Source organism: Triturus cristatus, chromosome 6 (genome assembly GCF_964204655.1).
Source record: "Triturus cristatus chromosome 6, aTriCri1.1, whole genome shotgun sequence".
NCBI lineage: Eukaryota > Metazoa > Chordata > Amphibia > Caudata > Salamandridae > Triturus > Triturus cristatus.
Window position 1 is genome coordinate 787,115,558 of NC_140589.1, and position 15,267 is coordinate 787,130,824.

General features: G+C 44.5%; 1 protein-coding gene across 2 annotated transcripts in view; it reads right to left on the bottom strand.

Annotated features, from left to right (window-relative positions):
• Nucleotides 1-15,267, bottom strand: part of EIF2AK2 (eukaryotic translation initiation factor 2 alpha kinase 2) — a 300,514-nt gene that overhangs the window by 19,285 nt on the left and 265,962 nt on the right. For both annotated transcript variants that reach the window (XM_085611364.1, XM_085611363.1), the window contains exon 14: nucleotides 12,827-12,928. In XM_085611364.1, coding sequence (XP_085467490.1) covers nucleotides 12,827-12,928 — 102 coding nt within the window. The remainder of the gene's footprint in view (nucleotides 1-12,826; nucleotides 12,929-15,267) is intronic.

The following is a 15,267-nucleotide window of genomic DNA, read 5'->3' on the forward strand; positions in this document are numbered from 1 at the left end:
CAAGTGCAACCATTACAACCCAAGATCCAGACAATTCTGGGAAGCTCCAACCACCCAGACACACCCAAGGCAGGGCATTCCTTAGCTTGACTGGGCATTACAGGAGGTTTGTGAAGGGGTATGTTGTGCAAACTGATGCCTCTGAGCTAGGGATAGGAACGTTCTTATTCCAGACCAATGATGATGCCTAAGACCAGCCTGTTGCTTTTATAAGCAGGAGGTTACTCACCAAGGAACAGCATTGGAGTGCCTTTGAGAGGGATGCCTTTGCTGTGGTTTGGTCCCTGAAGAATGTGAGACCATACTCGTTTGAAACTCACTTCCGTATCCAAACTGACCACTGACCTCTCAGATAGCTAATACAGATGAAAGGTTTGGACCCAAAACTTTTGAGGCGGTCCAGCTCCCTGGACTTTACACTGGAACACAGAACTGGGACTGCCCATGCCAATGCAGATGGACTTTCCAGGTTCTTCCACTTTGACAATGAAGACTCTCTTGGGAAAGGTTAGTCTCATCCTCTTTCGTTTGGTGGGGGGGATGGTTGTGTAGGAAAGTATCTTTTATTGCATGGTTACCCCCCACATTTTCCTGATGCACTTTAACTGAGTAAACACTGGATCCCTGCTAATCAGGTGCCCAGTGCCTGTGTTCTTCCCAAAACTGTACCTGTGATTCCCCAACTGGCACACCTCTGGCTACCTTGTAAGCCCCTTGTGAAAGGTGCCAGTGGTACCAAGGGCCTTGTGACCAGAGATGTTCTCTAAGGGCTGCAGCATGTATTGCCCCATCCTCAGAGACCCCTCACTAAACACATACACACTGTCATTGCAGACTGTGTGTTTTGGTGCAGACAAAACTTCATAGTCGACATGGCACACATCCCTGGGTGCCATGCCCACCAAACACGGCCTGTGGCATAGGTAGGTTACCCCTCTAATAGGCCTCACAGCCCTAAGGCATAGGCCTGTAGCTAGGTAGGTCAACCCTCCAGCAAGCCTCACAGCCCCTGTGGCATAGGTAGGTCACCCCTCTAGCAGGCCTCACAGCCCTAAGGCAGGGTGCACAATACCATAGTCCAGGGCACAGCTTCATGAGCAATGTGCCCCTACAGTGTCTGTGCCATTCCTAGACATTGTAAGTGCAGTGGAGCCATATTGAGTAAATGGGCTGAGAGTCTGTCATTATGAACTCCACCGTTCCATGATGGTTTTACTGAATGCTAAGGAGTTTGGTATCAAACTCCTCATCATAATAAACCCACATGGATGCCAGTGTTGGATTTATTAGAAAATGCACTCAGAGGGCATCTTAGAGATGCCTCCTGAAAAACGACCAACTCCCTTGAGTCCAGCTGACTGGTCTGCACCAGCCTGCCACACACAGACATGTTTCTGACCACCTGAGGTGGGCGCTCCTGTGGTTCAGGGACAAAAGCTGCTTGGGTTGGAGGTGCTTAGCATCTACCAGGAACAGCATTCAGGGTGGTGAGCCTCAAAGGCTTCCTGCCCTTTGATATGCTAGACAGGGCCTCTTCAGCTAGTGGAGATGCCCACCTTGACCAAGTCCCACTTTTGGTGGCAAGATCAGCGGGAAAAGTAGTAGTAAGGAGAAGTGTGTCCATTCTCTGCCAGGACCACCCCTAAGGTGCCCTGGACCGAGCTGACCCCCTCCTTAGGAAATCCTCCATCGTGAATGGGAGGATTTGACCCAATTAGGTTAGGGGGATGCCCCCTGCCCAAAGGTAGGGGCCATTTTAAGGATGTAGTCACCCTAAAGGCAAGTTGCCAATATGCTACCATCTGTCAGTGCCTGTAACACCTCTAAATTTGGTATTCAGGGGCATCCCTGAACCTTGATCGTCAGATTCCTGCAGCCTAAGAAGAAGACGGACGAAGGTGACGCTGTGCAGCAAAGCAAGAATATACCTACTGCCTTGGCCCCAGCCCAACAGGTCTGTCTCCTGCTTCTTGAGCCTGCAACTTCCAAGAACCTGAAGAAGACTGCCACTCTTCAATAAAGATCAGATCTCCCGAGGCCCTGTCCAGAAAAACTCCATCCTCAAGGATTCCTGATCCTGGTGGATCTACGACCACTGCCCACTCTGCACCCGACGACCACTGACCGAGTTCGAGTGGCTCACCCGTCCTGGGAAGTCTCTCCAGCAATTTTGACATCATCTCCATCGGTGGCTGACCTCTCCCGGACCCCACGAAGTCGCCTGCAGCCTCAATACGAAGGGTCCCCCTGAACCAGACCGGCTTCAACCCCGATCTGATACCAAAAAGTACCCCTGCATCCTCAGCCCTCCTGCCTTGGGGAGCTCAACCGACGGTTCCTTGACCTGCCCCAGACCTCCAACTTACCTGTCCATCTGGTGGTCACCTTCAACCACCCTCCTGGTCCGAGCCTGCAGCCTCTTTGAGCGACCGACAACCTCCATTGAAATGCATCGGGTTGCCAGCTGCTGATTTTGTACCCTGCACCCGGCAGCTCCTGTGCCGCTGGTGGTGTAGCTTTGGTGCAGCCTTGTGGCCCCCTCCTGTGCTGATCTTAACCCTCCAGGGCATGTGCCCTGAAACTACGGGTACTAACATCACTTACTTTTATTTTACCTTAACCTTTCTGGTATCCAAGTGCATGCAAGGACCATGCAACAGTTCTTTGGTACATGTTTTATGAATAGGATTATTTTAAACTGCATGAACTTTGGAATTGCCGCAAGGCAATTTTATTTCATGTTTCAGAGTCCCACAGGTGTAAGCACCTCCCATCTTTCACCAATTATCTTTGTTTTATTTGTACACAAATGAGATACAGTGAGAAGCCGATACATCTTGGATCTTTACGCGGAATGCCAATTAAATCTGGACCTTCATTGTGCTTGACAGAGCTAATGGATGGCTTTCTATCATACCTAGAGGACCTTATGAATCAATTTTGGAAGCATGTAACCTACGTCGGCCTGGTAATATATAATCGTGACAGGAAAGCCCACTAGCACACTCATTTCATGATTATGATTTATTTGGAGTTGCCCTTGCTTCCTTTTGAGAAGCTAAAACGAAGAGGGAATTTTTCTAGTTGGAGCCCAAAGTGCTCAGGTGATCGTTAACCTCTCCTTTTTCATGAAAAGGACATAACAATACTAGTATCTTTATATATACTACATCCATTCCAATCTATTGTAGTTTGATATACAATTAACTGGGTGCCAAGATATACGATTTTATAGACACAAGCCAGGCAGAAGTGCATTCTACCTTATAGCGGTTGCCACTGAAGCTTTATTATGCTCTAATTTCTTATTGCCTTTAACAATGCTAGCAGCTTTATGAAGTATAGCTTTCAGAAGTGCTATGGCTGATTTGAGCAAATCGCATAGTAGTCCGTTAACTTCATATAGATGAAAAAGAACCACTGCTTCAACAACTGGTGTGAAACTTGTGAGAGGAACAGAAGAGCTATGGTTCCTTAGAAAAAGGAGATGGATGAATCTAGTTTTGAGAATTTTGCAGATATGATGTGTCATACTATGTTCCTGGTCAATTATGTAACTAATAGGGGAGAGGTACCAATCTCTGCAAGAACTCCATGCCATTCGTAAACAGTACACAAAGCATCTTTGGAGTGCATTAGAAAGAATTTAGGATTTAATTTTAAGTAGCATGAGGCCAACAAAATTATGGTATTTTCTAGTATGATTTTTAGGTATAGAATGCTAGTGTGATTGGAGACTTTGAGGCATAGTTCTGTAACATCTAAATACTGGCAACAACTGTCATGTTGCCGTGCAACATTAGGCTTGGTAGCTCCATCGAAAAGTTAAATGAGGGCGGTGTAGAGAATTGAGCCTGAGGGAACACCACATTTAATTAGAAGAGAAGGAATGCGGAAGAGATTAATTTTACAAACTGACCCCTCGATGGAACCAAGGAAAATAAGCATTTCAGCACTTTACTCTCAATCCTCATTCTGGATGAAAAGATATTTAATATGATCCTAAGGTTGATGGTGTTTAATGTTGATGAAAGATACAGTACTAACTGGAGACAGACATATTGTTCATTCAGAATATTTAGAGTATTTTTAATAAATTGAAGAATTGCTCTTTCTGTGTTGCATTTGGGGTGAAATTCAGATTGAAAAGAGTTGAGTAGGTTGTTGGTAGTGATGTTCAAAAGTTGTACAGAAATATCTTTTTCAATGGTTTTTACAAGGGAAGAAAGTTTGGAAACTGGCCTTACTTAGGTTTTGGAAGATTGCCAGGTTATGGTTTTGTTCCTAAGCAGGAAGGGTTTGTAGACAGTTTTAGGTTGAATAGAAATGTATTTTTTTCAAAGGAGTACATGCAGATTCTCAGAATGGGGTGCAGAGGGCTAAAGCTTAGGGGCATGCTTTATGTTTCCCCAAATCAGATTGTTACCGTAAGAGTTTAATGAAAGTGATGATCTGTAAGAGAGAGTGGGTAGCCCGTGGTTTTAAGAATGACCATTTTGTGATCTTCCTTCTTGAAATGGTAAAGGAGTAGAAGGTATTTTTTTTATTCTTTGTGTATGAATTATTAGTAGTTTCTAGGACAAGCAGATAGCCAAGTGCGAGGCGAGTGTAGCTAAGCTTCAAAGTTTGGGCTTTTTTTGGATGGAAGCAATGACTATTGGTCAGAAAGAATATTCCTGGGTGGTTTGAAGTATTGCTCATTGGTTTCTTGAAATCTCTATAACTTAGGTGCTGGTTATAGAGAGTGTATAAACTGTTCTTGACCATAAATGTGGGCAAGTGTGAACTTGACATTGAGTAATGTTTATGGTTAGTATGACTAGTTTCACTTTACCAGCTGAGCTAGCTCTCAACAAAATGTGTCTTGAAGACTGACAATACTACCGGATTGGTTCCAGTTTCCATTAAGATTAAGATGCTCAGAAATCACTACTTTCTTCTTTTAAGCTTATGCTGGAAAAAATTTATTTTCCTGCCATTTAGCTTCAGCAGCCCTAAGTTTGGTGTTTAAGTGATCTCGTTTGTAATTATATAATCAGTGCCCTGGTCTTGCTATTTTATTGGCTCTGAATGCCTTAAGTGCCACTAGCTCTTCTGCAATGGGAGGCTGGAAGGTGTTACAGAAACATAAAAATGCTTAACCTGAGAGAACGAGGGGCATTCTTCTGGGATTCTAGTAACACCTTAATATTGTGACCTCAGAGTCTTCTGGTTTGACATTAGGATACTAATTAAACAGACAATTTGTGCCAGGGTAGATGACTCCTGAAGTTGAAAAAAGTTAGGTAAAAGGGCTTGGCTATACCCTTATCTTCTCAACACATAGCAAGTAAAGGGCTAAAAGTCAGCCGTCAGTTTGATTCAAGTCATGTGTTGGAGAGATGACCTGTTGCGTAAAGACTAGTGCATTGAGGTGGCTTAAAAAGGACACTAATCATATTCAATATTCAGCCTACATATTAAATGAATCTAGAATGTGAACCTTGGGATCAAGATCAACTACTGAGTTTATAAAGTCATCCCCAAGACCTTTCCATTGTCAGGGAGTCTTGACATGGAGATAAACAGCAGTGATGTGTTTGGGGATACAATATACTATCATGTGACTCCCACACACTGCATGATATTTGCCCAGCAGAATAGGTTTGCTGGTTAGATGTGTTTAATACCACCACTATGGCTACACCCTGTTTAGGGAAAAGAAAAGAATAGTTACATACCTGTGCTGCATTTAAGTCAATGCTCGAGTGCTCTTTTACCAATGCAGGTCATTACATCAAAGGAGGAGCTCCTCCCTAAATATTAATTCTCACTTGAGGTTTAGTTTTGTGTTAACTTTATTTACCACTATACATACACACACATCACCGATTGACCAACTGGCCATAGGGACTTCCTCCATAGTCCCCTCAAGACCTGTATAGTGGAACAGTGGTCCTGATGAAAGCCCCAAACCTTAAAGACTCTTGGTAGTGGGCTGAAACAGGTTATTCTGACTTTTAGGTAGGACTATTCCTCTGACTTTTTTAACTTTACTGACTGACGAGATTTTGAAGTTTCTGGTTTGCTATTAGGAATTCTTATTTTTTATGATTTTGGTGCATCACGCTTTTCTAGTAACTGAGGCTCACCACTGTGACAATGTTTCCCACACTTAGGGGGATGATGTCACAGAGTCTTATTAGCAAGAGAATGAAGACTCATGACCATATTTTGACATTAACCAACTGAGGGAAGTACATTTACCTCCACTTAGGGACAGTGTTAATTGGAGTATTGGTTCATAATTTTCCTTCCCTTGACTCAAATTCCTCCTTAAAACAAAAATGGCTTGAGATGTGAGCTTGATGGGCTCTTTGTACGATAAAGGAGTGCTTGATGCAATGGGATGATGGTCAATGATAAAATAGTTAATAAGATGCATTCCCTGTCCCAATATGCAGCATGTGAAGCAAGGCGCCTCTGACCTATCCATGCCATTGAATCACTTTGCTTTTAAATCAGCTGATACATATCTGTTTATATTAAATGACCTGTGATGCAAACCCATCTTGCCCAATATCAGACGCAACCATACCGCTTACCATCAAGCAAATCAATTCTGTACCCATAAATTGGCGTGTGCGCAATCACACACATACTAACTCAGACATAACAATACCTATTGTGCAAACATCCAAAACCTACATAGAGAGGTCGGCAAACAGAGAATTATACACACACACCACTCAATTTCAAACATAAACAGACAAATATAAAAACCTATCACCATTATGGGCAAGAGGCCTCAGCGAGTTAAGTGCTCAGTCCTGCATTTTTTTTTAACTTGTAGGTCACAGGTTCCTTTTAGTTTTAAAAGAAGATTATTCTATTCAAACAAAATACCTCATGATAATGCATTCAAACTGGTATACGAAATACAATTTAAGGGAAAGAAGAAGGAGGGGAAACAAACAATAAGGATGATGTGATAAGGAAAGCATACATGGTTTATAGTAAACGAATCGGATAAAAAGACAAGACATTTGTAAGCATTGAAAGCAATTTATAGATAAGAATAAATCACTGTTGTAAAGCGCTCCGATACCCCCGGGTCGTGTCAGCGCTATATAAAACTCATTAAATAAAATATGGACGTAGGGTCAATGTTTTCCCCTTACGTCCATGTTGCTCATGTTGTGGGACTTGGGTCACGGTGACACATTGCCGATTGCGGCACAGGTGGCGCCGACACTACAACGGGGACACACGCATTAGTTACTTCCTTGCCCAGCCCAGGACGGAACCACGCCCAGCGCCCTGGGGTCATTGCCCACACCCTTACGCTGGACTGGCATACGCCAGGCCAGCCCACTCGGCTTACGCTCACAGGGGGGGGGACCACAATGCTACATGTCCCAGCTCTTCCCTGTTGTGATCTGCTGCCCACAGGTCTAGTTGTCAGCATGCCACAGCCACTCCCTCACGGCTGGCTTACACCCACACCACACCCATCCAGCACAGCCGTCACAGGACATGTGACCCTGCCAATATAAAGGGCCTGGCGCACGTGCTGGACGCCATTTCCACTTGGTAATTGGGTGTCTCTGTGTGCTTCTCATTTCTGCATGAGGCCCTAGGGCCCTGCCACAGCACATTGCACAGTGTCGGGGGTGACATGATGGCGTCCGCACCACGAGACTCAATCATAAAGGGTCCATGTCTTGCGGTGCACAGACTTGGTGGCACCGGATAAACTGCGCCAGGCACAGGCACACCGCCACGGGACGGTATCTTTCGGTGCACTGAGGTAGGGGCACCTTAAGTGCTGAGTGTGTGTGCAGCCTGCATTGATGCGCCGTCCTGGCGGTCCAGACTGGTGAGGATTAGTGTGCCCCCTGCTGGACCACAGTGTAGACCTGAGCCAGCAGGCAGTGCGGGCCTCTCGTCACGTGGCGCTGCTTAGCGGTTCACAGAGTTAGTGGCACCTATAGGGCTGAGTGGGTGTGCAGCCTGCGATGATGCCGTGTGCACTGATATGGTCTCTGCCATTGCGTGATCAAGACCCAGAATCAAGGGTGTGACCTGTTGGCCCGCGTGTGGGGCTGCATGATGTGGAGGGTGCCATGGTCGCGGGACCCAGACTTGGTGCTCCCACCAGCACGTGGTGTGCCCTCTTGGAGACACGACGGTGTTAGAAGGTGAGCAGTGCACGGGCGGGCAATCACCACTGGGCGGCGGGAGGGGCTGGGGTGCGGCAGCCTGTGTGCGCAGGGGCGGGCAAGCGATGATGGCATGTGCAACTGTGTGGACTCTGCCATTCATGTCTCTGTGAACTGTTGCAGACAAGGGACCTGGGGGACTGCAGTGTATACCGGCACGTGGTTGGAGACACACCGGTGGCAGCAGGTGAGCAGTGTGGCGTGGGTCCGCAGTGTCGGCACTCCCTTTCTCTCTCACTCTTTCTCATTTCTCTCTCCCTCTCTTTCACTTCCTCTTTCTCTCTCCCTCCCTTTCTCTCTCCCCCTCTCTCTTTCGCGCTCTCTCTCTCTGTACTTTGATGTGCGCATGACACGCCTTCTTATCTGTATTTCTGTCTTGCAGGATGTGCCTTACAGAATGCCCAGAGAAGACCCGCCGTGCCTCTTCAGAATTGTTGTTTTTTGTTTAATCTGTAATAAACGTTTTATTTGGCTCATATGATATGAATGTATGATTTCCCTTTTTCTGGCCACACCTGTATATTAGGTGTTGTGATTGTGTGACTTCAGGCGATTTGTTTGGTTCATGGTTAGGTGGAGTTGATCTATATCATCTACGTCCAATGGGCGGGGGGGGGGGGTCTTGGGGGTGGTGGCTGTGGGTGTTGTTGCCCTATTGGGGCTCCGGGCTGCATTTTCAGTTGCTTGGCGGCATCTGTTCTTCATGTTTGGCTATGGGCTGTGCTCCCTTGGCTGCTGCCGGTTGTCGTCCGACTTTGCACCGGGTCAGAGCAGGTGTTAGTTTCTTGCTGCTAACGCGCCTTATCGCCTGTTTTATGATCTTTTCACAGATCTGGCTGGTCGTTGAGAATGTTGAGGTATGGTGTTGTCACAGCTTTTTGCTCGGGAACGCCTACTCTGCATCTAATTAGCGTTAGTTGCCGGAGTCATCCGTGGCAATGTATTCTGCGGCTGCTATCGCAGGTAAACGGGTGTTATTGGCTGTTTGCACCAGCTTGTGAATGGGGCGATACATTTATCACGACTTTGGCTGTGCTAAAGTGCCGATAACTCGGCGATAGGTCCTTAAGAATTTGCCCCAGTGTTCGGAAATTGTTAGCCTGCAATGTAAACACTAAAGAGCAGACTGACTTCTCAAAATACAGTCTAATACTCCTACAATTTCTCTGCACCCTGCCCCCCCCCAGTGAATCAATTATTTAAGCAGTTGGTGCCCACAGCACCCTACATAATGCACCTAAAGTGTTCCTCATTTTAAGTGACATCTACAACACCCTATGTCATACATGCAAGGTGCCTCCCCCTCTTTTTAGAGACTGCTCCTAAACACCCTGACAATTGTATTCCAATGATATTCCCTGATAACACCCACCCTAAAACCCACAATGGCATTTCAGCACACCTGTCCCAGCAGCTTCTTAATCCCATGCAGCTTTTGGACCACCAGATCTGGCTACAAATAATCACCCACACAACTTACTGTTGGGCATCACAGTTCCCTCCCCGAAGGACAGGACTATATCGACATTCATCTACACAACCAGGAGAGATGGAGATGGGATCCTTATCCATCAGTCCCATATCAAATTACCTAATTCACCTCATGAGACATGCTCCAGTCCATTAAACACAGGTGTAACCTTCACAGCACTATTTAATTAACAAGTCATCGTAATGTGCAGGCTATCAGAATTCACTGATAGTTTCTTTGAAGATATTGATAATATTCTCGACTCTGCTGATCATTTCCACACCCCACCCATGATCATTATCGACTGTCGACCCTGTTTGGTCAAACCTCAAGCTGTTCCCTTCAAAGCAGACATGCTAAGCACCTTTTCTGATAGTAAACTACCAGACCGTTTCATTGTCTCTATCCCGCTTACTCACTCTCTAAACACCATTTACCATTTGCTATCCAGTCTCTCCATCCTCTTTCTCACATTAATTTGAATCTCCACAACACAACCAAATCTAAGACTATGGCATATGTACTGAACCCACAAGCACAGGCACACAAGCACAGGTTTATAGCAAAAACTTTATTTATAGTAACATGCAAGACATCCAAATCAATAACTTACAGTACCTCTTCACCTCCCTCAATCATCTACTGCATAAATTACCTCATATCAAAAACTCTCTAATGAATCCTCCACTCAGTACTCACGCTCTATTATTAATCACATTCAATAACCGTTTTAACCGTAGACTTATCAAAAAGCTTTACTTAGCATCTAGGGTTTTAAATTGCGTCCAATATTATTGCTGAAAATGCGCGCAGCTGAACCCAACTCCCTATCCAACTACCAACATGTCTCCAATCTCTCTTAAATATCCAGTGCTGAACAAACTCAATAACTAATTCACTCTGCGGAAACAGCTGTGTCATATATCTCCCGGCGCCCTTCCCTCTGCAAGCTATTGCCACTTCTCCTACAGAGTCATCCAACTTAACCACTAAGCAGCGTTTGGCACAGTGGATCACTCAACCTTCTTGTGACTCTTGCATTTCTAGACATCATCGGAAAGGCAAACGTTCACCTATCACTATACCCTTTAATTCTCAGCTGCGTGGTGTGCCTCTAGATGAAACAGAAACCCCTGCCTTTCGCTGTCTTGTTAGGGTTCATCCAGGACCTTGTTTACGTTTCATTCTACATCACCATTCTTCATGAGTTCACTCATTCTTTGGCATTTAATATCCCAGCTACACCTTCTCCTCAAATAGAAAATTGTTCACTTCCTAATGGCAGTTTGGTATACCCTAATGATAATTCTTCGAAAACTGAAATTATCTACCTCCCTATAGTGCATATCTTCCTTCATCTCCATAAAGACTAACATCTTGACACATTGCTCCTCAGGAAGTAGCTTAGACTTTTCCATCATTAATAGCATGAGGCTGGAGTCATTGATCAGCTACTCATCAAAAGCGACCTGGTTCCAAATGCTTAACATGCGCACAATCAATAATCATTTACCATAAACAGCCACATCCCGTATCAGCAAGAATGTTGTGATCAAATTGAACTATTAACAGATTACCAGAGGATCTCTCCCCAAATGCTTTTGCTACCCTCGATAATACTATGAATTTTGCTACTCACATTCATGAACTCCTCCCTCCCAGCACCTTTCATACTCATCAACAGATTATGGGACTTCTGGTTACAGAATGAACTGAACCATCATAATCAATAAAGCTATAACAGGAGTGGAGACCTAGATGAACCATCTTCATCAATTGCTTGGGACGAAGAAATGAAGACACAAAGAAAAGTTTCTTGTCCTATACTGAGATCACTCTTCCCGCTTAAGACATCCTGGATACCCTGCTCCAAACCTTTCTACTTGCAAGCAACCTACCATGTGATACTGCTCTACATGTGTAGTACTACTGGCTGTCATGACACTTTTATTGTCCTTAAGGAGGTCAGCTGCTATTGCCATGATTCATACAATGCTTATTTGTACATTCATGGGCATGATTTCCTATTTTTGTATATTGTATTTATTACTTAATTTAATTCATGAACATTTGAATGTGCTATGGTGTAATTTATAGATTGTACTATTTTTTTAGCAGTTCGAGCATAACAGTGTCTCAGAAGATAGTTGGCGTACAATTAATATTTATTTGTTAACTTTGAACACTGTACTTGCCCTTCTGTTCGAACACTTGTTTTCCACTGACTTACTACCTTTTTCTTTCTACCAGGCTTTGGGTGCCATATGGGATTCAGGTGCATGCTCAAAGCCTGATGACAGCATAGGCTCCCAACAACTTGAATCAATATCTGCTATATTATACCACACTACCTATTTGACAATACCACCCATAGGCCTTAATTAGTTGAAAGAGACTTACAATCTTGACAATCCAATGAAGGCTATGACCTTGCTGTCACTACACACCCGCAGGGCATCTAGAGAAGGTTCCTACAATGCAATTAAATCTGAGGCACGAAAAAACATAAACCTTTACATACCGGAGGACCAGCATCAACCCTTAACCAGACTTCATAGTCATGTTAGCTGACATCAGACTGAATGGGGCAGTTAAAAAGAGAAAATATTTCCAAAGTAAACCCATTTATATGTCAGCAAAATTATTCAGATTTTAAAGGTGAGGCGAGTCATATTTTCTGCGCATCACAGGAAAAACTAATTTCAGAAAACCACAGTAGGAAGAAAAAAGAGTTTAGCAAGGAACAGAATATAATCTTTCTGTACTATATGTGTCAAGCGTAAAACGTAGCCATCTGAAAAGGTTTCATTCAACTTTCTAAAGATCAAATTATGTATGTGGCCATAATTGCAAAGCTAATCCTGAGAAAAGGATTAGAGATAGTACAAAAAGATAAAAATGTGGCACATAATGAACTGTTTGGCAGAGAATATCTGTGGCCTATACCACTATAGCATATTACACTACCATCTCAAATACCTTTGAGTTTTACCAGTGCTTTTTGTTTTGTATTTCTAAAATAAGGACTGAAACAAACCTACCAAGCTGTACTCTGTTCTCAGAATATCTCCTTTCCTGCTTTTAAACAGTGGTAATGTTTCCATGAAATTTAGAGGTACAGTGCACAAGGCAGTTAGTGCAAGGAACTACTCACCTTATATTTTTCAGTATCAGTTGAATATAGCCGTAGTAGTTCAAATAATATTAATCCTAATGCAAAAATATCAACTTCCGTTCCATATTTGCTTGAACAGTTCTGAAAAGCGATAAAGTACAGTTGTTAATAAGAAAGTGTCTCTTTGAAAGAATGTATCTATAAATGTGGAAATATTAATCAATACATCACATTTACTATATATGTTATTTGATCTATACTACATGGTGAAATCACCATGATTACAAATACAAGGGATCCTGCAAGAGCAATGCAACTTTAGTCTTCATGAAAGGCAGGCGGTTCTGATGGAAACTATAGAGAAACTGCATGCAGTGAATGCAAGAGACGGGGCTCAGCTGCTGCAAATGTTCAGTGGCAGAGCAAGCCTGGATTAAAGCCAGAATCTTGAAACTTAACACAGTTAAAGTGAAGGAAATTGAGGAGTCAGGGGGAAAAAAAGATCCTGGGGGAACAAAGTCCATGCAATAATTTGCTAAGCATGAGGTGAGTCACCAGGTGATGCAAGTGTACATGTGTTTCTCTGCCATGCACAGCTATGATTCAACAGCTTTTGATACCGTTTATGCTCCCAGCACTGTGTTTCAGAGTACACAAAAAGCTGAGAATGGGAAACAGACAGACCATAGGAGTAACTGAATTTATTTGCACAACTTCAGCTTCTCCCATTCCTGTGCAACAACGGCTTAAGTCAATGTTCTGACTCAGCATTTAACCTTCACATACATTCAGTACTTAACTTTTTATTTGAGTTTCTTGCTCTGCAGCTAGACACAGCACTGTATCATCAGCTATTTCTTTTGCTAGGTTGCCAGAGAGGCTTTTTTTAACCTTATAATATCTCAGACTAATAGCTATTCCTTTCTACTTGCTCATTAAAGAGAGCACAGTTGCGTAGGGATGGGGTTGAGGGCTCCTTGCCATAACGCACCCCACTGCCTCATTCCTCTTCAGATGCTAAGCTGAAGAGAAATTACAAAATGTATTCATTACAAAATCTGCTGGCCAGTCTGAAGAGAACCAATGAAGTGGGAACGCTGCCACCCTCTTCACCACTACCCACAAATCCCCTAGTACACTAGGTAAAAAGCTTTCTTGGCATCAAACAACAAAATCTCTGGGAGGATTCATTGTATATTGAGCTTGGGGTATTGTCTCAATTGTAAAACATGTTAGGAACTAGCTTACTTCACAGAATGAACCCACCATGATCTGAATAGTTGATTCCCTTTATAACATTGTCCTGTGTTAATGATCACATTTTCAAAAGTATATGATCATCTAAATTAAGCAAATTAATCAGTCGATATGCACTGTACTGAAGTTGACACTTAATTGCTTTTAAAAAGACTACCAGATTCCCTTTCTTGAAAAAGGCAGAACATAGTCTACTGTAGAACACTAGGGTGCCGATTACGATCCGGTAAAAAAATTGCCCGTATGACTCGTATCCGGTCTTTTTACCGTACGAATCGTACAAGTGCCGTACAAACTGCCAACTACGATTCGCATGGGAAAAAGTCCATACGAATCGCATTGGGAATTATTCCCCACACGTGCTCGGGTCGGAAAATGTGTCCGACACGTCCTCGGACGATTTACCGTACAAATGTGAAAAGTGAAGTCCGACCGCGGAATCACGATCCATCCCGTGCGTCCGATGTTACAACCATATGGAAAAAACACCGTCCGCACCGAACTCCCATAGCAACCATGGAGACATGTGCCCGCATACGCGCCGACCCCCCCCCCAGCCCCCGTATGTACGCGCCGTACCCCCCCCAGCCCCTGTATGTACGCGCCGACCCCCCCCAGCCCCCGTATGTACGCGCCGACCCCCCCCAGCCCCGTACGTACGTGTCGAACCCCCCATGTATGTACACCCCTGTACGTGTCGAACCCCCCGTGTATGTACACCCCTGTATGTTCGAGTCGTACCCCCACCCGTGTATGTACACCCCTGTACGTGTCGAACCCCCCGTGTATGTACACCCCTGTACGTTCGAGTCGTACCCCCACCCGTGTATGTACACCCCTGTACGTGTCAAACCCCCGTGTATGTACACCCCTGTAAGTTCGAGTCGTACCCCCACCCGTGTATGTACACCCCTGTACGAACCCCCCTGTATGTACACCCCTGTACGTTCGAGTCGTACCCCCACCCGTGTATGTACACCCCTGTACGAACCCCCCTGTATGTACACCCCTGTACGTTCGAGTCGTACCCCACCCGTGTATGTACACCCCTGTACGTGTCGAACCCCCCGTGTATGTACACCCCTGTACGTGTCGAACCCCCGTGTATGTACACCCCTGTATGTTCGAGCCGTACCCCCACCCGTGTATGTACACCCCTGTACGTGCTCTCAATTGGTATTTCACACTCAATGGCAATTAGGCAAGACAGTGAGATACAACTG